This window comes from Phascolarctos cinereus, unplaced genomic scaffold, assembly GCF_003287225.1.
Source record: "Phascolarctos cinereus isolate Bilbo 61053 unplaced genomic scaffold, phaCin_HiC Scaffold_4;HRSCAF=312, whole genome shotgun sequence".
Classification (NCBI taxonomy): domain Eukaryota; kingdom Metazoa; phylum Chordata; class Mammalia; order Diprotodontia; family Phascolarctidae; genus Phascolarctos; species Phascolarctos cinereus.
Window position 1 is genome coordinate 713,473,845 of NW_027555847.1, and position 27,017 is coordinate 713,500,861.

Below are 27,017 nucleotides of genomic sequence, written 5' to 3' on the forward strand. Positions count from 1 at the left end.
AGAATTGTAATAGATCTTGAAGTCACCTTCCAGGAATAATCATAAATATATGAGGCCAACAGGTAGCATAGCCTAATGGACGGAATACTTGGATGTGGAGTCAAGAAAATCTAGGTTTGAATCTCAACTCATAGATATGTGTCTCCTTCTGGGTGAGTGACTCTGCTGAAAAAAGATGTTAGGGGAGAGTTGAGAGCAATCCTGTCTGTATCCCAAGAAGGGAGGAGCAATTCCCCCTCAAAAGCTGGTCTCTTCTTTGATAGCTCTCTCTCTTCTTGACTGCCAGAGCTCATATTCTTCAGAGCTGGCTTTCTTCTCAGTTGCCATGGTGCACCCTCTTCAGAACTGGCTCCTACCTTGACTCACTCCCTAGAGTGTTAATTTTCACTTTTTCAAGGGCCATCTAATTCTATCAAGATTGCCTGAAGAACTTCTTCGCACCTACTAAAGGGGTAACAACATGTAGATGCACATTTATTTAAGACTTAACATTTCTTCAATTTCCCCCTTGATCCAGGGTCCCCTGATCAGTGTCTCCTCCCCTACAGTCATAAAGCTTGGAGCAGAACTCAAGTATCCAGACTCTGAGGTGCTTGTGCCACCTCAGACAATCACTGTGCCTTGTCTTTGTTCTACTCTCTTAGAGGAGAGAGGCCAACAACAGAGAAGTTGAAGGTGTTATTTGTGGGGCACATCTATAGCCTTTTTGTATGCAGTCATGGATGGCTATGCTTTCTTGAAAAATATCCCTTTGATGTCACTATTGGAGAGCAAATAGTGAACTGGAATGTCCAGGAAAACAGCTTTAGATTTTAAAATTTCATGCCACCCACTTCTATGGCTTCACCTCTTGCTGGGAACATTTCCTTGCTCCTCGTTGAATCCTCTGTGTGCTGTCTGGGATAGATCCAAGGGAAAGGACATGTTCCATTTTATTTTTTTTTCTGTTTAAACCTTCTATTGATGGCTTTTGTGTTTTCATCCTCTTTCTTTACAAATATATCTTTTCCCTCTTCCTCCCAGTTACAAATAAAAATGAGCAAAGTTTCCCAGCGCATCAACTAAGTCAGACAGCATGTTCACTGCTCTGCACCCCTAGTCTACAACCTCTGTCATTTCTAAATAGGGTTTCCCTGCCTCCTTCCCCAGCCTACTTTCCAGGACCCAGCCAGAACATCTTTTCTGAATCCTGAGCTTATTTATTTCCTCCTAACATTCTCTATGCCTGGCCAGCTCATTTAGTGGCTCACTAAGTCCAAAGCAAACATGTTACACAGGTATCCAAAGCAAGCAAGATGGCAGAGCTGAGGAAAGCAGTGGCATTCAGCAGCTTCCGTTTTATGTGTCTGTGATGGGAATCTTAATTGGCTCTGCCCGGGTGGGAAGATTTCTTGCTCTGATTGGGAAGGAAGAGGATGCTGGAACAGAATGTTCTGGCTGAGAGAAGAGGAGACAAACAAGAAGAGGGAAGAGGAGAGGGGAACAGAAGGAAGGGGGAGGAGAGGAAGGGAGGGGGGAGGAGAGAGGAACAAGAGGAAGGGGGAAGAGAGGAGGAGAGGGGAGAGAGAAGGGAACAAGAGGAAGGGGGAGGAGGGGAGGGGAGAGGGAAGAGGAGAGGGGAACAGAAGGAAGGGGGAGGAGAGGAGGGGAGGGGAGAGGAGAGAGGAACAAGAGGAAGGGGGAAGAGAGGAGGGGAGGGGAGAGGAGAGGGGAACAAAAGGAAGGGGGAAGAGAGGAGGGGAGGGGAAGGGAAGAGGAGAGGGGAACAGAAAGGAGAGGGAGGAGGGGAGGGGAGGGAAGAGGACAGAAGAATAAAAGGGAGAGAAGAGAGGAGGGAAGAGGAAAGAAGACAAAAAAGGGAAAAAGAAGGTAACAGAAAGGGAGAGGGGGAAAGAGATGAGAGGAGAAGAGAGAAAGGGAAGGAGAGAGAGAAGTGGAGGAAGTCTTAGCTGTTTATCTTGGGAGGATTTCTATCCCAGGTGTTGATTCATGAGTATGTCATTTCACTTGACTGCGGATGAGAGGATACTAGGAAAGAATGTCGTGATGAGTGTGAAAGTAGAAAGAAAGAAGATACTAGCAATGAGAGACAAAAGGAGAAGCCTGGAGTGTGAGAGCAGAGAAGGATTTGTAGAATGCCAGAGCTGGAAGGGGTCTCAGAGACTCATCAAGGCCAATCTGTTGTACCTGGAGACAGTCCGGCTTCTTGTTTAAATATCTCCAGTGAAGGGGGGGCCGCCTTCACTTTGAGATAGCTGTCATTGCTCCGAGGCTCTTCCTGATATCAAACCTAATTTTCCTTTATTGCAGCTCATGACCATTGATCCTACTTATGCCAAGGGGGCGCCGGTGGGATCTGCCCCCTCTTCCAGCAAAGCCCTCCAAATATTTAAAAGCAGTTACCTTGCCCCTCCCTGAGTCTTCTCTTCTCCAGCTAAACACCCCCACCCCGCCCCCCCACTCCATCCCTCCAATCACTCCCCACCATACTGGCTGCCCTCTTCTGGACCTTCACCAGATGAAAGAGCAGTGGGAAAGAGGACAAGTCTGTGAGCTTGAAAATGGGGAGAAAGAAAGAAAAAAAGGCAACATCAGTCATTGAAAGGAAAGAGGCCCAGGGAGGAGGTTCTCAGTCGTTCTTGTCCCTGGGAAGACAAAGCCACCGATTTTAGCAAAGAAGAGAACTCGGCGTGGTGAATTTTCTGACACCTGCCACAAGTACCTGGAGACAGAAGCTGATAGGATCTGAGATGGGGCCAATGCAGCTGTCAGTCGGCAAACATTGCCTGAATGCTTACCTAATGGCTGGAGCCTTCCTGCCTGCCGAGGAGTTAGGAAGATCTGGGATGAAATCCTGTTGTCTGCCACTTGCTAGCTGTGTGACGGAGGGTGAGACACCTCCTCTGTGGGAACCTCAGTTCCCCTATCTGTAGAATATGGGCAATAATACTTTTAATTCAATTCAATGAGCATTTATTAAACACTTAGTCTATGCTAGGTGCTGGGTACCCAAAGAAAGGTGAAGCAGTCCCTCCTTCAGTCAGGAGGACCTGAGTTCAAATCCAGTCTCAGAGCAGATACTTGACACTTATTAGCTGTGTGACCCTGGGCAAGTCACTTAACCCCAATCACCTGGCCAAAAACAAAACAAAAAAGAAGCACAAGCCATTCTTTGCTCATGGAAAGGAAGTGAAGTTAGTCCTTCCTTACCCTCAAAGGAAACTCCACTTTTTCATTTTGCATATTTTTATATTTACTTATCTGCACGTACCATTTTCTTCTAGGATAATGTAAGCTTCTTGAGAGAAGGGACTGTTTTGTTTTGTTTTGATTTTGTATCTCTAGTACCCAGCTAGGACAGAGTGGGACATTATAAATGCCTGTTGAATTGAATTAAATGGAATGGAATTCTCCATGTACTTTGGCCCCGTAGGGGATTACAGTGGCTTCATCCAAGGGGGCTTGCTGAAGATAGGTGAATATCGTTTCAATAACACTTTCTGAAGAATTGAACCAGCCAGTGGCCCTTTGTTGTCACACCCGACTTGCCTGTGACTTCCCTGCCTAGAGGCGATCCCAGGGAAATAATTTTTAAAGAAATGGGCAATATTCTGTTGACAGTCATGAAGGATTTGATCTCAGCCCTGACATGATCTCCTGTATTACTTCATAAAAACGTCGATCAAGCTGTTTCAATATGGAAATAATATGGGTGAGTTATTCTGGTACCGGGTCATCTATAATGGAAAAACCAGCCAGAGAGAAACCTATATTTCTTCCAGCTGGAGAAGTATAATGAAATGGAACCTTTAATGCTAGGTATTAAGCTCACTTGTTGGTAGCCCCAAGCCTGCCCGTGGGCACTATGGTGGCTATGGGGTTGGTCCCATTCAACAAAATTCCATTCATTTCTGGGGCTCTTGGAGTTTTTGTCCTTTCAATTTATAGAATCAAAGAGTAGGAAGGGGCTTCAGGGTCCATTTAGTCTAACTAGTACGCAAACAAGTGAAGTCCTTTCAATATACGAAGTATGGGCAATGAGGAAGATGAACTAGGTGACACAGAGTGTTGGACTTGGAGTCAGGAAGGCCTGAGTTCAGATCATGCCTCAGTCACTAGCTATGTGACCCAGGGCAAGTCACTGAACCTCTGTCTGCCTCAGTTTCCTTAACTGTAAAATGGGGATAATAATAGCACCTACCTCCTGGGATTGTCACATGGCTCCAAAGTACTGTACAAACCTCAAAGTGCTATGTAAATGTTAGTTATTGCTTACTATTATCTCTTAACACAAAGAAGTGTATGTGAGGTCACTGGTGTCTTAAGTGTCATTGGAGAGTTTTCATGGTAGAGTAGATAGAGAGCTGGCCTCAGAGTCAGGAATTCCTGAGTTCAAATCCTGCCTCATATGGCTATGGCTGGTAAGTCATTTAACCCCTCAGTGCCCCGACTAAGACTTGGTTATTGTAGTGTTGATCTGCTTTGGCAGAGGACATTTCCTTAATGGAAGTTGGGCACATCAGTGAAACCACAGAGGCCTGCTAGAGTAAGACACATGCCTGAAATTTCAGTTCCACAAGAGTTTTTTTAAATGTCCACCATGTATAAAGGCCTGAGGATACAAAGATGAAACATAAGTACCTGGCTTCTTTCTCCTAAGGGTCCTACAGCCCAGAGTGGGGCTAAGGGTTGTTGCCCTGATGTCTCTGCTACGGCTTGCTTTCTTCCTAGGTGAGGTCTGTTTCCTTCATTTTTTGACCCTTCCTTGTGCCCCAGAAATCAGGCCATGGATTTCATGAAGAATGTCAAAGGATTGTAGGTTTTGAGCTGGGCAAGACCTTGACTCTCATGCAATCACTTCATTTGAAAAGAGGGGAAACAGGCCCAGAGAGGGGAAGGAACTCACGCCTTAGGTGGTTGGGCTAGAACTCAAGCTTTGGTCCTCCAAATGAACTCTCCTATATCTATGACATCTCAGGTTAGATTTTTCTGAAGGAGTGAGAGGGATGGATGATGGAGGTAGGGTTGTCAGAGGGAGGCAGCACTGCCAAGATGAAAAGGGCACCAGTCTGGAGATTCGAAGACCCAGGAATAAGTCTAGGCTCTGCTACTTACCTGGGCAAGTGATACTGCCTCTGGAGCCAGGGTACTTGAATTCAAATTCTTTCCATTACTTACTAATGGCTGGACCTTCGGTGAGTTGCTCGGCCTTTTTGGGCCTCCATTTCTTCATCTATTAAATGAGGGGGTTGACTGGATGGCCTTTGAGGTCCCTCCCATCTCTCCTCCAAAGTATCTATGACAACAGCCTCTCTATGATAGGACTCAGTTTCCTCATTTGTGAAATGCGGGGGGGGGGGTTGGACCAGCTACTCTCTTCGAACCCTTCCAACTGTAAATCTAGTAACCTATGACTCTTTCCATCACCCCTCAGACAGGATGCAAGGGGGTCCCTATTCTGCCTGTGGTGCTGATTTTCTAGGTACCAGAGAGGACCAATGTCAGGCTCATCTTATCACTTTGCTAAAGTAGAAGAAACTTCCCTGATGCAGGGCACTGAGGAAGAAATCCAACTGCAGACAAAGCGGGCAAAGCTTCTAACATCTACTTTCCTCTGGAGATTAAGCTGTAACAATGCAAATGATCAGCTTCTGCCCTAACTCATTTCCTCTTGAGTGTCTTAATCACCCCAAATTGCCAAGGGAAATGGGCCCTCAAGTTCTAATCTCTGAAATTTTTGCAGTTCCCAACTAGAGAAACATAATGTCCATGAATAGCAAGTTATAAAACTCCATTGATTTTCACATGAGTAAGAGATAGACAAAGGCAGAAAGAAACAGAGAGACAGAAAGACAGAGAAAGAGACAGTGACAGTGACACAGAGACAGAGACAAAGTGATAGACAGAAATAGACAGATGGAAAGAGAGAGAAACAGAGACAGACAGAGACAGGGACATAGATTGAGAGACAAAGCAAGAGAGAAAGGGGGACAGAGACAGATGGATGGACAGGCAATGGATTGTATTAAGGAGTTCCCCTCCTGCCTGTTGTATAAATTCCACTACAGCATCCCAGTATTATAGGGTCATAGGATCATATGTTTAGAGCTTGGAAGGGACCCAGAGACCCTTAGGCTCAATCTCCTCATTTTACAGATGGGGAAACTGAGGCACAGAGAGGGGAATAAGGAGTTCAAAAGATCATAGGTCATAGCTTCAAGCTAAAAGAGACCATTTGAGGCAATCTAGTCAATCTCTTCCTTTTAAATAGGAAACTGAAATCCACGGAGATTGTCACTTGTCCAAAGTCTCTCCACTTCAGTACTGGAAAGGTCATTGGAAGCCCTCTAGTCCTGCCTGGGTCTCAAAAGAACCCCTTCTTCAACACCTCTAACAAGGGGTTGCCCTGCAGTGAGAGGGACCTTACTATCCCCGCTCCCTCAGGGCAGACCATTTCACATTGGGGCAGCTTGGATTGTTAGGAAGATTTCCCGACTTGGAGATGAAATTTGCCTTCTATAACTTCTACCCTTTGGGGCCAAGCAGAATAAAGTTAATCCCTCTTCCATGAGACAGACCCCCCAGTAGAAACAGCCATGGAGGTTCATTTGCAAGTGGAAACCTTACAATGTGTAGTTTCAGCAGAGCTTTACAGTAGTCCTGTGAGGCAGCCTGGCTTAGGGGTCAAAATGCTGGAACTGAAGTTAGGGAGACCTGGATTCAAATCCCACCTCAGATATATATCAGTTGTGTGACCCTGAGCAAATCAACTCCTTTCTCTCAATGTAGGGGGAATTGACTTTTCAAGTACCAAATCTTCCTCCCACTGAAAGGTTCCCATCACCCTTCACAGATCATTTCTTTTCAGCCACAGCAGCTTCATCAATGGAACCCCCCTCCTACCATCAAAGGAAGGCTTCTTTCCTTACCCTGTCCTTTTGATCCTTCCCCCACTCCTCCTCACCCATTTATCTGCAGGATCTTCTCTTCCTAAGACCACAGGGATCACCTTCCCCTCATTCCTAGCCCTCAATTTGAGCCTGACACACCCCAGGCTGCTCTGTCCTGCTGCTTTCCTCTCTCCCTTACTGTATCTTCCGACACACAAAAAAGTGGTGATTTACCTGCATCACCAAGTTCTGTCCTGAATGCCCCTTGTCCAATTACTCCTACCACATTTCTGCCTTCACCCCATCTCCTTGTGTACATTTAGAAAGAAGTCTCTTATTGATCTGTCTATTGTCACTATGTTCCTGTTGCTGTCCTTGCCTGCTGCCCTTATTCACTCCTCCTGCATTTCTGTTTGAAAAGCAAATAATCTCTTCAATTCTGGTTTCTTTCTAAAAATGTTTCAGACTCTTTGTTGTTGCACGTCCATCTTTTGTCCTGCATGGCTAAGTTCAGATTTGCAGGATAGGTCACCCTGGGCTGCATCCTGAGCTCCAGTGCTCTTCAGAACACATTATTCCATTCCCTCCTCCCTTTTCTAGTGGGTTCAGAATAGGCTTGCATTATTTGAATGTCCTTTCCTTTGTATTTGAAGGTCTTTCTCCTGATAGCTTGCAGAACTTGTTTCTAAGTTGAATTGCTAAATTTAACCACTATGTGGCTTAGAGTTTGCAGCCTTGGTCTTTTTTTTTTCTTTTTTCTTTTTTTCTGGGGATGATCTGTGGATTTCCAATCAGGAATTTCATTTTCTATGTTCAGAAATTCTGGGTAGTTCTCTACTATCGTTTCCTTCATTGTGGTATTAAAGTTTTTTGTCTTCTTGTGGTCTTCCAGGAGATCTATGATCCATAGGTTGTCTATGCATCTTGTCTTAGAGATATATATGCTCTACTTCCATAAGAAGCATATATTATTTGATTTTTTTTGCTTCTCTTCTTCTAGATTATCCTTCATTTCTGTATATTTTCATCCCATGTCTATTGTTCTCTTTTGTTTCTTTGGTATAGCTTGTCACTATAGATGTATTTTTTTTTCTGTTCTGTGCTTATTTTTTATTCTGCTTTTACAATTCTTATTTCTCTGTTGAACCACACAGGGACAATGTGTTGTAGTTCCATGTTCTCCTGAAATTCCACAGGTTCCTCATTCTCATCAAGTTCGGGTAATTTTCCTTTGTTTGGCAGTGTTTATTCATAGATGTCTAAACTCGCTTACTAAGTCTGCATGCCATATTGCCTTTTGTTGTTAATATTTTCCCTTCTGATTTATCTGCTTATTTTCAGGGTCTTTGGGTTTTCTTCTTGAGATCTCTAGTAATTTCAGTCTCTCCCCACCCCACCTGCTTATTTTTTCCTATTCACTTTCTGACACTATCTCCACTGGTTATTTCCTTTTTCCCCCAATGTTTAAAAACATGTTATTTTGAAAGTTTTGAGTTCCAAATTCTATCCCTCCATCCCCCCAGAGGGAAAGCAATTAGATATAGGTTATACATGTGCAATTATGTGAAACACTTCCATATTAGTCATTTTGTAAAAGAAGACTCAAAAGAAAAAAATGAAAGAAAGAAAGTGAAAAATAGCCTGCTTCAGTCTGTATTCAATCAATATCAGTTTTTTCTCTGGAGGCGGATAACATGCTCCATCATTAGTCCTTTGGAATTGTCTTGGATCATTGTATTGCTGAGCATTGCTAAGTCATTCACAATTCTTCATTGAACTGGTACTGTTAATTGCTGTCACTGTGTACAACGTTCTTCTGGTTCTGTTCACTTTACCCTGCATCAGTTCACGTAATTCTTTCACTGCCTTGGAGGCTGAATCTCAAAGTATCTCAGTCTCCTTTTACACTGAGCAACTCATTGTTTCACCAGCCTAGATCTCTGCCCCAACTGACTTTTGAGTGGTCAGAACTGGCCCCAGCTGTGTATTTTGCCCTTTCCCTCAGGCTTGGTAGAGTGTTGGACAGCCTTTCTCACTTTCTCTCTGTTCCTTAGTTCTTTGGGCTGGCACCAGCAAGTCATAACTTTTGCAGTACTGTTGCTATAGGTTTGTCTGCCTTGGCTCTGGCTCTGCTAGTGTTGCAGGGTTGTTGACTCCAGCACCAGCAGTTTGCAGCTTTGCAGCTTTAGTGCTATGGGGTTGTGGCCTGACAGGCTTTTCCTTCTGAGGGGCTGTGGTTGCCTAGCTATCTATCACAACCAGAGTAAATTTCTGTAGCCCGCAGTCAGGAGGTGGAAAGAGGGAAGAAGGACTGGAATGAGGGGGTACAGTGGATAGAGCACTGGACCTGGAGTCAGGAAGACTCATCTTCCTGAGTTCAAATCTAGCATCAGACACTTTCCAGTTGTGTGACCCTGGGAAGTCACTTAACCCTGTTTGTCTTTGTTTCTTCATTTGTAAAATGAGCTGGAGAAAGAAATGGAAAACATTCCAGTATCTTTGCCAAGGAAACTCCAAATGGGATCACAAAGAGTTGGACATGGTTGAAAATGACTGAACAACAAAAATGTGCTAATTGCTGAGTTGAACTATGTGGCCACTTGAGCCTCTTTCAACTCAAATTCTGTAGTTCTAGGATTCCTAGCTTCAATTTCCTTATTTGTAGAAATAGGGTTGATATCAACCCCTATTTCACAGAGTTGTTGTGAAGGTCAAATGACACAATATGCACATATGCATATGTGTATATGTGTATGCATGTACATACATATATATAGACATAGCATTTTGCCTACATTAAAGAGATATAGAAATGTCAGATATTATTCGTATTTTATCCACTTTTTTTTTTTTTGCAAATGAGTAAACTGAAGCCTAGATGGGTCCCTCATCACACAACCCAAGTCCAGGTCTTTCTTACTCCAAATCCTGCCTTCTATTGTCTGCCATACTTGGAGATGGCTATTGTGCTGCTGCCTCCTTCCCAAGGCTTCACTTTTCCTTCCCAAATGTCTCCAATTCCTTCAACAGATCCTCCTATGTCAAGGCCTCCTGTATCCTCTCAATCCTCTCCTTTGGACCAGTTCTAATCTGTCAATGTGTCATGGTGGAAAGAGTGCACACTACCAGTGTGCCCCAAGTCAGGTTACTCAGTCTCTGGGTCTCAGTTTCCTCATTGGCCAAAGGAAGGGGTTGAACTCAGTGGCTTCCAATGTCCCTTCCACTTGTGGACCTAGGAGCCTAAATCCCAACTTTGCCATTTCCCCCACATGTGTGACATTAGACTAGTAAATTATCCTCTTTTTCTTCCAGCCTTTCAGTCACATAAAGGTGATTGGACTAGATGGCCTTCAGGGCTTCTTCAACCTTAAATGTATGACCCAATGTAATCCCTCAGTAAAGGAAGCATCACAAAATGAATCTAGTGCTCCATATGTGAAGTGGATTCAAGCATCTCTTGCTAAGTGAAGCTTTTCCTGATCCCCTCAACTCTTTTGTACTAAATTACTCTATTGGTCTTTATTTTGATGCCCTTAAATATATCCTTGTAAACTTCTTGAGCATAGGGATTGTTTCACTCATTGTATTTTTGTCCCCACTGCCTAGAGCAGAACCCAGCACAGAGTAGGTATTTAATAAATAAATGCTTGTTGATTGAAGTGACTCTAAAGAACGTCCATAGGCAGGTTACACTCAAACCCCAGCCCAATGTCCTTTCTTTCTTTTTCTCTATTTTTGAGGATTCCTTCCTTCCCAGTCTGACTTTCTAGGCAGACAGCAGGAGCAGAGCCCAACCCTTGGGGAGAGGGAGGACGGTGCTGGCCTCGTGCTCAGGGAACCGATGATTTGTTTTAAGGGCTCCCATTTCAAAGTGAGCGAGGACAGTCACTGGATCAAGGCCTTCATTCAAGAGCCTTCCCAGCCTCATTTGCAGCTTTATTTCATGGTGCGGTAACCATTAAATCGAGAGCCGTTTTGACTGTAAAATAGAAACTAACTGCCGTGAGGGCAAAATAATTTTTTTTCAATTGCACTACAATGTAATTTAATAGGTGAAAACACTCAAGAGTTCACCATAAATAATGTTGCTGGCGAAGGGCAGGCTGGGGATGGGAGGGAGTTAATTTGAGGAGGCAGCTTTGGAAACTGGAGGAGGTTGGATCTCACAGTGGTCTCTTGTCTTCCCTTCCCCACCTCATGCCCCCACATTGTCTCTCCCTCCCTCCCTCCCTTCCTTTCTCTCTTCCTCCTGCTTTCCTGGTACAGCTAGAAGAAAGCGAGGCCAAGTGTGCAGATGCTCAGAACACTCAGAAGCTGCTGGCCCAGGACCTGGAGAACATGCATAATGAGCTGGAGAACATTACCAGGAACAAGAATCTGGTATTTACCCTCCACCCCCACCCCAGCTCCCCAGCATCTGCACTCATTCACACGCTGTACAAGGGACTCTTGAGTGAGTCAGCCTTGGAAACAGCTCATTGCCCAGTGGCATGGCCCCTTCCAGCCCTAAGGTTATAAGTGTCAGTAAAAGATGCTGTACAATGAGGAAGAGGATCCTGAGGATGTCATTGCATAGACATTTTGTCAGTCCTTCTCTGACCTCTATGGAGTAAGTAGTGAATAGAATGAGATGGCCTTGGAGCCAAGAAGACCTGGGTTCAAATCTTGCTTCTGATGCAGCCTGGAAATGATGGGGCAAGCACTTAGCCTTTCTTGGCAGGGCTCTAGGACCAAGATGAAAGCAGGACAGAGAAGGTGTGGACCTGCATTGGTGGAGGGAGCTTCCTCACATAGAAGGAAATCCCAGGTGCCGTCCCTATCCCTAGCCTTTCCTCCTTACTGTGGCACATTGTGGTATGGTGGGGACCCTGTCAGGATCTCCAGAGCCCAAACTCTGGAAGGTCCTGGCAACAGTAATGTCTGCTGACTAAGTGGAGAGACACTTAATCACCAGTGGGCAGTCCACTTGGTGAGGGATGCTTTGGCCATGTCCAAGCAGGAAACACAGGTAAACACCTGGTGCTGAATGTGGCAGAGACAGGAAAGGAGGTGGAGGATGCTGCGAATCACTTGGTTTTTACCTCTACCTCAGGCATTGATCCCTTATGAGAAAGCATAAAAAAGAGGGGGAAAAAACCCAGTTCAGCAAAACTAACCAACAGATCAAGCAAATCTCACGCTGTATGCACAGCTCCAAACCTACAGGCTACTACCTTCCAAAGAAGGAGAGCAGGTGTATTCTCATGCATCTTCTTTTTGGTGGGGGCCCTTTCAGCTTGGCCACTGTGATTTCTCAACATTGAATTTTGCTTCCCACTTCCTTATTAAAAAGGGGAGGAAACTACATACTGACAAAAGGGAGCTCCCCGATGACTGGGGTGCTCCCTGACCTTGCCTCCTCTGGCTTCCCCCACCCCAAGCCTCACTTTCCCTATAATTTCAAGAGTGCTCCACCTTCTTCATACCAGGTTGATGAGCAGCTGTATCGGCTGCAGCTGGAGAGAGCTGACCTCCTGAAGCATATTGATGAAGACCAGGAGGATCTGAACGAGCTAATGAAGAAACACAAAGAACTCATCGCCCAGGTAAGGAGGCTCAGCCAGAAGTCAGGGCTCCCTGGGTGGTGGACGGATATTTGGGCAATCTTGGGGAGGTACCATGAGAGACAGTCACAGGGCCCATGACCTTGAAGGATGCAAATATGCACCATGTTTGCAGGAAGGAACTAAATGTTGGTTAATTACCTACCATGTGCCAGGCACTGTACTAGGCACTTTACAAATATGATCTTAGTCGATTGTGACCACAGCCCCTCGAAGTAGGTGCTACTAGTATTCCCATTTGACAGGTGAGGAAATTGGGGTAGACAGATGTGAGGTGACATGGCCAGGGTCATATAGCTAGTAAGTATTAGTGTCTAGATTTGAATTCAGGTCTTCCTGAGTCTAGGTGCCATGCTCTATCCACTACAACACCTAGCTACATATCATCTAATCTTTTGATTACACAAAATCCAGTTTCATTTCTCTCTGTGGTTTTTCTTATTCTCTCTCTCTCTCTCTCTCTCTCTCTCTCTCTCTCTTCTCACTCTCTCTCCTTCTGTCTTCTTTCTCTCTGTTCTGTGTTCTTTCTTTCCTTATCTTTTCCTCCTCCTCCTCCTCCTCCTCCTCCTCCTCCTCCTCCTCCTCCTCCTCCTCCTCCTTCTTTTCTTCTTCTTCTTCTTCTTCTTCTTCTTCTTCTTCTTCTTCTTCTTTTCTCTCTCTCTCTCTCTCTCTCTCTCTCTCTCTCTCTCTCTCTCTCCATCTTCATTTCAACAACCATTTATTAAGCTTTTACTACATGCAAGGCATTGCTCTAGGTGCTGTAGATACAAAGACAAACATGAAACATGGAACTGTGTCTGTCACCATGGAGCTTACAGTCAACTGGAATGACCCTCTCTGAGTTAGTTTGTGAGTGTTTTCCTTCCGGGTGGCTGTTTCTGGTATATTCTTTGGTTTTATGGAGCATGTGCTAAAGTGAGGGATGGCTGAGACCTGGTCACTGATTAGGACCTGAACAAGCCATTACATCTCTGTGAGTCTCACCTCTCTCTTTGGTACTAAACTAGACTAGAAGCTCATCACCTTTTTTTTCTGTCATGGACCCATTTGGCAGGCAGTCTGATGAAGCCTATGGACTCCTTCTCAGAATTATATTTTTAAATGCCTAAAATGCATAGGATTACAAATAAATAAAGATATATCCTGTGTGTGTCCCCTCCCCACCAGAGGCATCTAGGTGGTGCAGTAGATAGAACACTGAGCCTGGCCACTGATACTTATTAGCTGTGTGGTCCTGAACAAGTCACTTCATTTCTCTGTGCCTCAGTCTCCTTATCTGTAAGATGGGGATAATAATGGCACTTCCCTCACAAAGTTCTAGCTCTACCTGTGAAGCTCATGGGATGGCATGGGAAGGGAGAAAGGTAGGCAGTCTGGTTAGCAGCCAGACTCCCAGCCCTAATGGAGTTTTGGGTCTTGCCAGTCTTCCCAAGACATTGTGCAGATTCAGGAACTGCAGCTGAACCTGGAAGAAGCAAAGAAGGAGAAGCAAAGCCTCCAGGAAAAGGTAAATTTCCCCGGCCCTGGCCCTGGCCCTGGGTTTGCTCTTGGGATAGGAGGAGAGAGGCAAGAAAGGTCTCAGCCTCCACTGGCCCCTCTGAGAAAGCACAGCTGAAAGGACAGAAAATCTGCTCTGGCCAAATTTTTGCCTTAAGCAGTGAATCAGTCAGACAAGAATATATTTTGGTACCAAAACTGCCCTTCAGACTACCCATAGCATGAAACATGTAACAGCTGGGGTTTGGTCCATGTGCACATACATGCACACATGCACAAACATCCATGGCCACACATCATCACATATTACATGACTTGTCATTGAATTTGTAGACGACACAAAGCTGGGCGAGATAGCAAGAATGTCAGATGACAGTATTGCTGCATCCCAGCCCCTGGCCCCTCAAAAAACAACAACACCACACACACACACACACACCCCTTGACAGCTACAGCCAAATCTAAGATGGACATGAATAGGGAAAAATGTGAAATATTGAAGTTGGCTTGAAAAAATCAACTTTACCAATTAGGGGAGACCCGGTTCACTGACATTTTGCCTGAAAATGATTGGGGGTCTTAATGGATTCACTGCCATGTAGGATAGATAGCCATCCCAAAAGCTAAAGTGTTGCATGTGGTGGAGTGATGGTCAGGCTCTGCTTTCCCCTGGTCAGACCCAACTGGAATATTGGGAAATTGGTCATGAGAGATGGGAACAGATGGGACAGACCCTGTGCCCATATGCTTGCTGAATTTCTGAGCTGAATGTCTTAGGAGTTCCCAACTCACTGATGGTCTCTGGTTTGCTCTGATATCCTACCCGGTCCCAGCTGCACATCGCTCAGTCCCGCATCGAGCACCTAGAGAAGACGACGGTGGATCGCAACATTGTCTGCCGCCAGGAAGCGTTGGTCTGTGACCTGGAGAGCAAGCTGGAGTTCCACAAAGTCCAGATTAAGAGATTTGAGGTGAGGCCTGATTGTTGTCCAAAGACCCCAACAAAGGGTAGAATGTAGAGTCTTAGTCCCCAGAGGGACCATGGAGACCTTCTTGTCCAATGAATGGGCAGGGGCAGAAGGAAGTGACTTGACCAGGGTCACACAGCAATGCAATGTGATTGCTTCATATTCCTGGCATCAGCCAAGCTGGTGGTGGTTAACAAGGGAGGAGGAGTGAGGAGGAAGACAATGTGGTAAAACCATCATGCCGTACTCACTGTGCACCAGGAGCCATGCTAAATGGTGGGGTTACAGACATGAGGGGAATCAACTACCCATAAGGAGATTATTGTCATTCCAATGAGGGAAGACTGGAAAGCAGGGGAGGGAGAGCTTGGGATGAGGTGGGCGTGACCCATATTGCAATCTGACTCTGGGGAAAGCCCTTCTCTGTGGGGCTGGAGTTTGTCCATCTTTAAATGTATGAGTCAGGAGAGGGGGAAAGGATTATCCACATTTAACTTATTATGTTCTCTTTGTAAATTTGCTTCTGTTTCTGACATTCACTATTCTAAGTCCTCTCCCAGATCTGACATCCCCTGTTCTAAAGTCCCTCTCAGGCCTGATGTTGTCTGTTGTAAGCCCCCTCCCAGCTCTGACATCCCCTGTTCTAAGGCCCCCCCGCCCTGAAATTTTCTGTTCTAAGGCCCCTCCCAGCTTTGACATCCCCTGTTCTAAAGTCCCTCTCAGTCCTGACTTTGTCTGTTCTAAGGCCCCTCCCAGATCTGACATCCCCTGTTCTAAGGCCCCTCCCAACACTGACATCTCCTGTTCTAAGACCCTCCCAGGTCTCATGCTCTATGAGTGTTCTTGACCCTCTAGATGGTATCCCCTACTTTGGGGTCCCTACTTGCCCTCTCACCCTCTCTCTAGCTCTATTTGTGGGTGTCTTGTGGCAATTACCCACACAGGCCAAAGCCTTGGGCTCTCATGTTTGTGCAGGAAGTTTATACACCTCAGGTCTGCTTGTCCCAGGCTTGTTGATTGACTGAGTTTTCCACAATAACCCCTGAATGAGTCATCCCTCAGTCCCTCCCTCTCCCCCGCCCCCACACAGTCCAGTCATTGCTTGGTCTCCTTGATTCTCTCCCCACTCCATCTCTCCCCTGGGTCTCCTCCTCTCTGCTCCCATTGTCACTCCCCAGGTCAGGTGCTCATGTCCTCTCATCCTGACTAGTGCACCAGCCACCCTCGCTGTTCCCCATTGCTCCCCTTCCCAGCCCCTACGTTCTAATCCAGCCGGACTATTCCAGGTTCTTTGAGTGAAACATCTTATCTCCTCCTTCCATATTTTTGTATAGCCCTCCTTACCCTCCATCCCATCAGTTTTTCATTGTCTCTCTCTCTTTATTCTTATTTTTTTTTTACTTTTTTTGGTGAGGCAGTTGGGGTTAAGTGACTTGCCCAGGGTCACACAGCTAGTAAGTATCAAGTGTCTGAGGCTGCATTTGAACTCAGGTCCTCCTGACTCCAAGGCCAGAGCTCTATCCCCTGCCACACCTAGCTGCCCCCATCTCTCTCTTTAAATCCTTGTCATTATTTTGCTGTGTACATGTTTAATGTAATTTAAATGGCCTTGATCAGTGCTTACCATGTTCTAGGCATTGTGCTGGGCTCTGGGGGTATGAAAACTAAAAGAAACAGCAACTTTTTGGGAGAAACAATATATACACATATCTGTGTATCCATTCATGTAGAGTACACATAAAGTGATTTTGACTATCAGCATTAACAATGGGAGAAATGAAGAAAACAGCACGTGTCCCCAGAGCTGGGCTTTGAAGGAAGCTACGGATTCTAGGTGATGATGATGATGAGGCAAACATTTCAAGCCTCGTGAGCGTTCTGTGCAAAGGCTTGAAGGTGGGAATAGCAAGAAGCTCTGATTGACTGGAACGTGGAGGACTCGGAGGAGGGTCATGCGAAGTCTGGGGATCTACCCACCACCTACTAGAATGAGGCCAGGACTATTTTTTTTTTGTCTTTGTATCTCCATTGCTTAATAAATGTTTGTTGAATTCAGTGGAATTTAATACAATTTTTTTTCCTGTGGACTTTAAAAAAATTTTTGAAAGAACTTTATGTTTGGCAATTTATCTCATTTAAATTCAATCCAACATTTATTAAGGGCTTACCATTATGAATAGAAGCTCAGTCTTGGAGCCAGGAATATATGGCTTTAAGTTTCTGACACATCCTGGATGTCTGCCTCTCGCCAAAGCCCTGAGCCTGTAGGAAGCTCTTTATAGAAAGTAAAGGTGACTTGCCAATCTGTGTTGGTGTAGAGGGGTTCAGTACTGGGTGTTCCCTACACTGAGGAAATTCCAAGTGTGGACCTCTCTGCACCACAGGTCCTCCCCTGTGGGGGATGGGGAATGGGGAGATGGGGTTTGGGGGATGGGGGATGGGGAGATGGGGGTTGAGGGATGGGGAGATGGGGACCTGGGGGATACAGGATGTTCCAGTCACTGTGCTGTGGTAGAGATGAAGACAGAGCTATAACAGACCCTGTTTTCAGGGAGCTTATACTCTCACAGGTGGGGAGATAGATCTGTACACATGTACCAATGAGAAATCAGGGATATTCTAGAATCCTCTAAGGTCCCTTCTAGCTTTAAATCTATGATATATAAATCCTACATTTCTATCTATCTGTCTCCCTATCTATTCCTACCTATCTCTATCTTATGTATCTCTGTATCTACCTATTCATCCATCCGTTTATCTTGTGTTACTCTTGGATGGCAATCTACAATCTATCTGTCTTCTCTAGTCATCCATTCATTTATGCATCCATCTAACTATCTACCTATCATCTATTTATTTGTCTGTTTCTATCCATCAGGGCAGCTAAGTAGTGCAGTGGATAGAGTGCCAGGCCTGGAGTTCAAATCTGGCCTCAGACACTTACTAGCTCTGTGACCCTGGGCAAATCACTTCACCCTGCTTGCCTCAGTTTCCTCATCTGTAAAATGATCTGGAAAAGGAAATGGCAAACCACTCCAGTATTTCTGCCAAGAAAACCCAAAATGGGATCACAAAAAAATCACAAAAGATTACATTAAATTAAAAAGTTTTTGCACGAACAAAGCCAATGCAACCAAGATTAGAAGGAAAGTAGAAAACTGGGAAAGAATTTTTACAACCAGTCTCTCTGATATGGGCCTCATTTCTAAAATATATAGAGAATTAAGTGAAATTTATAAGAAACCAAGTCATTCCCCAATTGATAAATGATCAAAGGATATGAACAAGAAGTTCTTAGATGAAGAAATTAAAGCCATCTGCAGACGTATGAAAAAAATTCTCCAAATCGTTATTGATTAGAGAAATGCAAATCAAAACAACTCTGAGGTACCACATCACACCTATCAGATTGGCCAACATGAGAAAACAGGAAAATGATAAATGTTGGAGAAGATATGGGAAAATCGGAACACTAATGGTTGGTGGAGTTGTGAAATGATCCAACGATTTTGGAGAACAATTTGGAACTATGCCCAAAGGGCTATAAAAATCTTTGACCCAGCAATAGCACTTATAAGGCTATATCTCAAAGAGATCATACAAATGTGAAAAGAACCCACATGTATAAAAATATTTATAGCAGCTCTTTTTGTGGTGGCAAAGAATTGGAAATTGAGAGGATGCCCATCATTTGGGGAATGGCTTAACAAGTTGTGGTACATAAATGTAATGGAATACTATTGTGCTATAAGAAATGATGAACGGACTGACTTCAGAAGAACCTGGCAAGACTTGTATGACTGATGCTGAGTGAAGTGAGCAGAACCAGGAGAATGTTGTACACAATAACAGCCACCTTGTGAGATGACTAATATTGGTAACTTAACCCTTCCCAGCAATACAAGGATCTACGACATCTCCAAAGACCTCGTGATAGAAAATGCCATCCACATCCAAAGAAAGAACTATGGAGTTTGAATGCAAATTGAAGCATACTATTTGCTATTTTTTTCTTCTGTTGAATTTTATTTCCTCTTTTTGGTGGTTCCTCCTATTATTTCTAATTCTTGCTTACAACCTCACTAATGTGAAATATGTTTAATAGGAATGTATATGTATAGCCTATATCAGATTGTGCACCATCTTGGGAAGGGTGGTGGGGAGGGAGGAGGAGAAAAATTTCAAACTCAAAAGCATATGGAAGTGATTGTTGATAAATCAAAATAAATTAATTTAAAAAAAACCAAAGAATAAGACATGACTGAAACAAGTGAATGACAAATCCATCCATCCATCCATCCATCCATCCATCCATCTATCTATCCATTCATCATCCATCCATCCATCCATCTATCCATTCATCATCCATCCATCTATCTATCTATCTACCTGTCTATCCACACACCCTTTCATGATGTCAGGTACTAACTTGGAGGAAGCTTTCCTCCTCGAAATAAAAGACACAACAAAAAAGTAATCTATTTTTGGATATTATTTGTTTTTGCATTGTTTTCCATTCTGAGTCTCTCCCTCCCCCTCTCCTACCCAGAAAGCCATCTTTTTTTTAAAAAAGAAAAGTAATTTAATAAAACTAAACAGCTTCTCCTGAGTCTGACAGTATCTGCCAAATTCCATCCCCATAACCCTTCTCCTCTCTCTTCTCTGCCCCCTCTTCCCCTTCCCCTACCTTCTCTTCCCTTTTTCCTGCCCATTATTATCTAGATTTTTCCCCAATTCTTCTTTCTTTAGAATTTTTTCATTTTGATTAAGAAAAATAAATGATCCCTCTTCCTTAAGAGCCCCCTCCTCTCCTGTTCTGGCCTCTAGGCCCTAATATTCAGGTGCTCTACCTCTCAGGTGCTGGTGATTCGACTTCGGGACAGTACGCTCAAGATGGGTGAGGAGCTGGAGAAGGCTGTGAACTCTGAGGCTGAGCAGAAGGAGTCCTGCCAGTATTACCAGAGGAGAATGGAAGAGATGAAAGCTGACATGGCAGAGCTGATGAAGCAGGAAGCAGAGACCAGCCGTCGGTGCCTCGATCTGGTAAGTAGAGACTGCTGTCTCCCAGGTCCTGCTAATGGGCGGTCACCACCATATACATCCTCAATGCAGATATGCCAGGCCCTAGGGATACAAAGGCAAGAAGGAAACAATCCCTCCCTTCAAAGGGCTTGTAGTCTCCTTGGAATATGGGGAGATAACATGTCCCCAGTAACCACATGTCCCCAGAACATACAGAGTCAGTCTGGAGAGGGAGGACCCCAATAACTGGGGGAATCCAGAGAGGAATGATGATGCCAATGATGATGTCAATGGCTCTGAGGCCAGTAGACTTTGGGAATTTTAACATTTTCAATGTAAAAAGAGTGAGTGCCCTCAGTGGATGGAGACCTTGGTTCTAACTCATACTCTGCTATTTATAAGCTAAGGCCCAGAATGGCTAGATGACTCACCAAAGTCCTCCAGGTAATCATTGGCAGTCACTGGGGGCATTTTTCATCACCTTCCCATTTTTCACTAGTTTCCCTGGTTCTTACCAGAACCCAGTATGCTATGGTTCAGCCTGGTCCTCTACAGGGATTACTGACAGTTTGACAGACTAAGCCCATTGGTGTCTCATCTCAGGCTGCCTAATTTCCCCTCCCAATCTCATCAGCTCTCAGTCCTACTAATCCCCATAGCTCTGGTGCTAGACTCAGACCCTTTGTCTTCTAGCATGTAGTATCATTGTCTCAGAGAATATCAGCCAGTGTTCTAGACACTGGCCAAGTTGGTTTCCCAACAAGTCTCTTACCAATTGGCCATAATATTTCACAGGCCACTGCTGAAGTCTCTCCTATGTCATTGAGGATGGTCTTACCTTTGACAGCTTCTGGGGATGGAATGGTGGTAGGGAGGGGGAAGGAGTATGGAAAGGATTGGACTGCTCTTTGTGTGAGTTACTGGTCATAGCAGAGCATTGAGGCCTTGTAAAGAGTCTGGGTGCCTCAAACTGGCACCTCACAGGCTCCCATGGTTGCCTGGGAAAGGCAGAAAAACTCTGTTTAAGAGACATGAGCTTTGTAATGAGTCCAGGAAGGCTTGGCATCCCATGGATCAGGCCTGGCCTACTGGGCCCAAGCCAGCCTTGTGTCTTGGTGAGAGGTAAGTGTGTGCTCAATCAACTAACAAATTAATCATCTACTAAGCACTTGCTATATGTCAGGAAACAAGCATTCATTAAGAGCCTCTGCTGTGCCAAGTACAGGTGCTGAGATATAAAGCTAGAAATGCAAAACAAGAAACAGTCCCTGTTCTCAGGATGTTTACATTCCATCATCAACCATGAAACATAGTATAAAGGAATAGATAGGTGGTAATGGTGCCATTACCTGCCCTAGTCAAACCATATCTCAAGTATTTTGTCCAGTCCCAGGATACAATTGAGGTAAGGAAGCCTTAGTATCATCTATCTATCCATCCATTAATCTATCTATCCATCCATCCACCCATCCACCCCTCCATCCATCCACCCATCCACCCATCCACCCATCCATCCATCCACCCATCCATCCATCCATCCATCCATGCATCCATCCATCCATGCATCCATCCATCCATGCATCCATCCATCCATCCACCCATGCATCCATCCATCCATCCATCCATCCATCCATCCATCCATCCATCCATGCATCCATCCATCCACCCATCCATCCATCCATCCATCCATGCATCCATCCATCCATGCATCCATCCATCCATGCATCCATCCATCCATCCACCCATCCATCCATCCATCCATCCATCCATCCATCCATCCATCCATCCATCCATCCATCCATCCATCCATCCATCCATCCATCCACCCATCCATCCATCCATCCATCCATCCATCCATCCATCCATCCATCCATCCATCCATCCATCCATCCATCCATCCATCCATCCATCCATGCATCCATCCATCCATCCATCCATGCATCCATCCATCCATCCACCCATCCATCCATCCATCCATCCATCCATCCATCCATCCATCCATCCATGCATCCATCCATCCATCCATCCATGCATCCATCCATCCTTTCAACCACCTATCCATCTATGCAAGAACCATGAAACACAGTATAAAGGAACAGATAGGTGGTAATGGTGCCATTATCTGCCCTAGTCAAACAATATCTCAAGTATTTTGTCCAGCCCCGGGATACAATTGAGGTAAGGAAGCCTTAGTATCATCCATCTATCCATCCGTTAATCTATCTACCCATCCATCCACCCATCCACCCATCCATCCATCCATCCGTGCATCCATCCATCCATCCGTCTATGCAAGAGCCATGAAACATAGTATCCTGGATGTCCACTGATAATCTGGAGATCATTCAGAGAAGGGCAGCCAGGTTGGTGAAGGGCTACAAGATCATACTGTATTTGGATCAAATGAAAGACCTGGGGATATTTAGCCTTGGAAAGAAAGGAATTAGTGAGTAGACCATAACTGTCTTCAGGTATTTGAAGAGCTGTCACATTGAAAAGAGGTTAGACTTGACCTGCTTATTCCCAGAGGGCAGGCTAATGACTTAACGTTGAAGAGAGGCAAATCTAGTTCTTATATAATGAAAAACTTGCTGATGATTGCTGTTGTTCAGTCATTTCAGTCGCACCTGACCCTTCGTGACCCCATTTGGGGTTTTCTTGGCAGAGATACTGGAGTGGTTTGTCATTTCCTTTTCCAGCTCATTTTACAGATGAGGAAACTGAGGCAAACAGGGTGAAGTGATTTGCCCAAGGTCACACAGCCAGTAAGTGTCTGATGTCAGATTTCAACTCAGGAAGATGAGTCTTCCTGATTCCAGGCCTGGTGCTCCTCGTACTATGGTGCCAGCTAGCTGTCCCTCCTGGTGATCGGATCTATACAAAAGAGGAAAGCTGCCTTGGTGAGGTGGTAGTTTTCTTGTTGTCATTAGGGGTTTGCTATGCCTTTGTTGGATATGCTGGGGAGGGGATATATGTTGGACTGTGGCCAATGAGGTCCATTAGAGCTCTGAGGTTGTATGATTCTAAACAAATACTGACTGTGTACTCAACACTAGTGCTAGGCACCATAAGCACAGGTAGGATTTAACCACAAAGAGATCAAAGAAAGAAGAAAAGGACAATTATTTTTATTGGCAAAAGACTTGAAAGTTAGATGGTGCCTATCAACTGGGGGATAGTTGAACGAATTATGGTATGTAAATGTAATGGGATACTATTGTACCATAAGAAATGATAAAGGGAATGGTGTCAGAGAAATCTAAGAAGACTTATATGAACTGATGTAGAAAGTGAAGAGATCAGAACTAGGAGAATAATTTACATAATAGTAACACCATTGTAAAGAGAAACAACTCTGAATGGCTTTAGAACTCTGAACGATGCAGTGAATAACCACAATTCTAGAGGAGCCATGTTGGGTTATGCTACCAATCTCCTGACAGAGACGTGACGGACTCAGAGTGCAGACTGGAACATAGTTTTTGACTTGGTTAATTCAGAAATTAGTTTTGCTTGATATTTATTGTGAGAGTTTTGTTTTTCTTTTTTTCATGGGTATGGAAAAATAGGAAGGAGAGAATATAAATTTTTGTTCATTCAAAAATACAATTAATTTTTTTTAAAAAAGTTATCCACACATTCCTTTGCCTTGGAAGGGCTTATAGTCCAGTAAAATGGCATACACACAGGATAACCACATATGATGGCAAGAAAGACACACATAGACTTAAAAAGAGGAGACAACATAGCGTGATAGAAAGAGCTATGGGCTGAGGGATGAGACATTTGGGTTCCAGACTCAGCTTTACCTCCTTCTTTGCTCTGCAACCCTGGGGTGAAGTCCCTCTCTCTCCTGAGCCTCACGTTTTTCCCTCTATAACATCAAGGGGTTGAGGTAGGAAGGAATCTTTAAGATTCCTTTAAAAATCTGTGATCCTGTTGTCTTAAGACAATAGTAAAAAGAAATCATGATGACATTGATAAAGATGATTGAAAGGAATGATAAGGATGAGGGTATAGGGTGTTTCCTCACTGGGAGTCCCTGACATCAAAGAACAGGTCTGGGAGATGAGGATTCTACGTCATGATAACTATGACTGCAGGTAGGTAGATAAGTTGCTAGATCTAGAATCAGGAAGACCCGAGCTCAAATATGGCCTCAGACACTTACTCATTGTGTTTCCTTGGGCAAGTCATTTGACTTCCATTTACCTCCAAGGGTTATTGTAAAGATAAAATAAGATATTTGTAAAGTGCTTTATAGAAATGTTATTATTGTTATTATGCTATCTGGGGGCACTGAGAGATTTAATAATTTGCCCAGGGTTACCCAGCTAATACATAACAGAGATAGGACTTGAACCTGTCTTCTTAACTCCAGGACTGGCCCACCTGTTTACTAAAGCCATCTCCTTCTATAATAATAACAGTAATACTAATTCTATGTCATAATAATGATGGTCATAAAGATGATAGCAACTCACATTTCTGGAGCCCTTTCAGCATTTCAAAAAGCTTTCCTCAACACAGCCCCATTTGAGGTTGGTCATACAGGTATTGTTATCCCCATTTTCTAGGATAGGAGTCTGAGGGTCAGTGACTTGTCCAGAGTCATCTGTTGTTAGCTGCAATCTAACCTAGGGCTCCTGACTCTAGGTCCAATATTCTTTCCAGTGCATAACAATGATAAGCCAGACAGATCCATCTGTTCTGACTCCCAATCTAGGGTTTGTTCTATGACATCCTGGCCAGTGGACATTGGGTCCAGCCCCCTCATTTTACATATCCAATCATAAGATGATTGATCTAGAACCGAGGGACCTCAGAAGTCATCTAGGGCAGACCTCTCATTTTACAGATGAGGAAACTGAAGCCCTGAAATTATCAATAAGCATTTATTTAGCACCTACTATGTGTCAGGCATGGTGCTAAGCCAGGGGGATACAAAGAAAGACAAAAGACAGTGTCTGCTCTCAAGGAACTCATAGTCTTAAGTTACATCCTAGGGAGAGAAGAGCTAGGATTTGAGTTGAGGTCTTTTGTGTCTGAACTATGCAGTTTCTGTGACAAGCAGGTCTCCTGGGGACTCCTAGTCTTGTGTTTTCTCCAGTCCCCGGCATCTTCTCTAAAACTCCTGGGTCACAATCACTGTGTCCTTTTTCCCTGTCACAGGAGTCAGAGACAGGCTGCCCTGAGAAATTACCCTCCTTTAAAAGGCTGAGAAATAGCACTGGGCCCTGGGATACAGTTTAGAAAAGAACAAAGGAGACAGATGTTGATGAATTTGTCCTCTTCCATTCCTGCCCACTCCTTCCCTGGCCAAGTACATTTGTCACTGTTGGTTTGAGCTTTAATGGCAGCATGTTGGTTCATGCGACTGATTTACAGATTGCTCCATGGTGCCACCCCATCCCCATCACAATCCATTACCCCATCAATGAAACTTTCCTTCCTGGAAAAAGAAATAAGAAAGAAGCTGTTTCCCCATTAATTTTAGTAAATGTACTTTTGCCAGTGACTCTACTTGCCATTATGGAGAAAGAAATATTCTGGTCTTAAATCATCCAGCCCCTTCATCATCTTGGTGCTGGGACATTTTGCCCTTGGACTAATTTGGATGTTCCTTTGAGAGGCCCAAGAATCCATTGTTTCTGCCTTTATCCTCTGCCCTACTCCTTCTACCCCCACCCCAAGGTCTTGCTGAAGGTCACACAGGCAGGGATCAGAAGAGCCGAGATCTCAACCCAGGCCCTCGAACTCTAAACCCAGCTCTCTTTTCAATGTACCATGTTGTGATTCAACCCAAAGTTTTGGATTGGGAAACCCAGAGGAGAATAGTGATGATGTGGAGTTGAGGAGGCATGGCCTTGAATTCTTTCTAGCTGTGTGACCATAGGAAAATCATTTATCATCTCTAAGCTTCAGTTTCCTATCAGTCAAACGGGTATCATATCTGAAATACCTGCACAAGTCCCACCCCCCAAAGTGATGCTGTGAGGTTCCAATGAGACAGTATATGGAAGAATTGTTTTCTGTCCTGACAATGCTATAAGAATATCAGCCCCGATGGCAATGAAAACAAGGGTGATGATCAAAACTGTAGTCTCATTGTAGAATGAGCAACTCGCTAATGGAAGAATTGTTTTCTGTCCTGACAATGCTATAAGAATATCAGCCCCGATGGCAATGAAAACAAGGGTGATGATCAAAACTGTAGTCTCATTGTAGAATGAGCAACTCGCTAGTCTCTGCCCAAGTGGGGAGGCAAAAAGTAATATGATTAGAGTTATCCCAAAATGGAATGGGCTGATTCAGGAGATAGAGTTGCTCATCATTGGAGGTATTCAAGAGGAGGCTAGGAATCCATTGAGCAACGATATTTTATCAATCACTCAATCAATTGATGGACTTTTATTAAATGCCTAGTATGTGCCAGGCACTGTACTAGGCACTGGGTATACACAAACAATATATGAAGCAATCTCTTGAATTCTAGTGGGAGAGAAAGTGAGGATATGCATAAGTGTACACAGAATAAATAGAAAGAGAATACATAAAACATGCTTCAGAGAAAGATAGCAAGATGAGCTTTGATGATTTGTGATTTGTGTATTTTGAGGATAGTGGCCAGGTTGCCTCCTCAGCCCCACCCACAGACTCACTGGTGGGTCCCAGGAATCTTCCTAAAGAGAAGGGATTGGGCCCTTATTTAGTTCTAGCGCAATGATTCTTGGATTCCCATTGGCTCTCGATCTCATGTCTTGGACTTTTTTTTTGGCCATAGATGGAAGGGACCTTAAAGGCTATCTAGTCTGATCTCTTCATTCCACAAAGGAGGAAACTGAGGCTGACAGGGGTGAGTCCCTCACTTGTTTTCACCCAGTTAGAAAGTGTTAGAGCTGGGAGTGAATCTCACTCTTCAGAACCCAGGATGTTCTAATGTTTTGATACTCTCCTACCTTGCTGTCTACTTTGATCTAATTTTATACAAAATTTTCTGGATCCATAAATGAAAGTCAGGAGGCTCAGGTGGACTG

At 44.3% G+C, this 27,017-nt stretch overlaps 1 protein-coding gene across 1 annotated transcript in view; it reads left to right on the forward strand.

Moving 5' to 3' along the window:
- Nucleotides 1-27,017, forward strand: part of MYO18B (myosin XVIIIB) — a 330,341-nt gene that overhangs the window by 210,632 nt on the left and 92,692 nt on the right. The window contains 5 exon segments of the mRNA XM_020996632.2: nt 11,157-11,270; nt 12,359-12,475; nt 13,917-14,000; nt 14,824-14,961; nt 19,816-20,001. Coding sequence (XP_020852291.1) covers nt 11,157-11,270; nt 12,359-12,475; nt 13,917-14,000; nt 14,824-14,961; nt 19,816-20,001 — 639 coding nt within the window.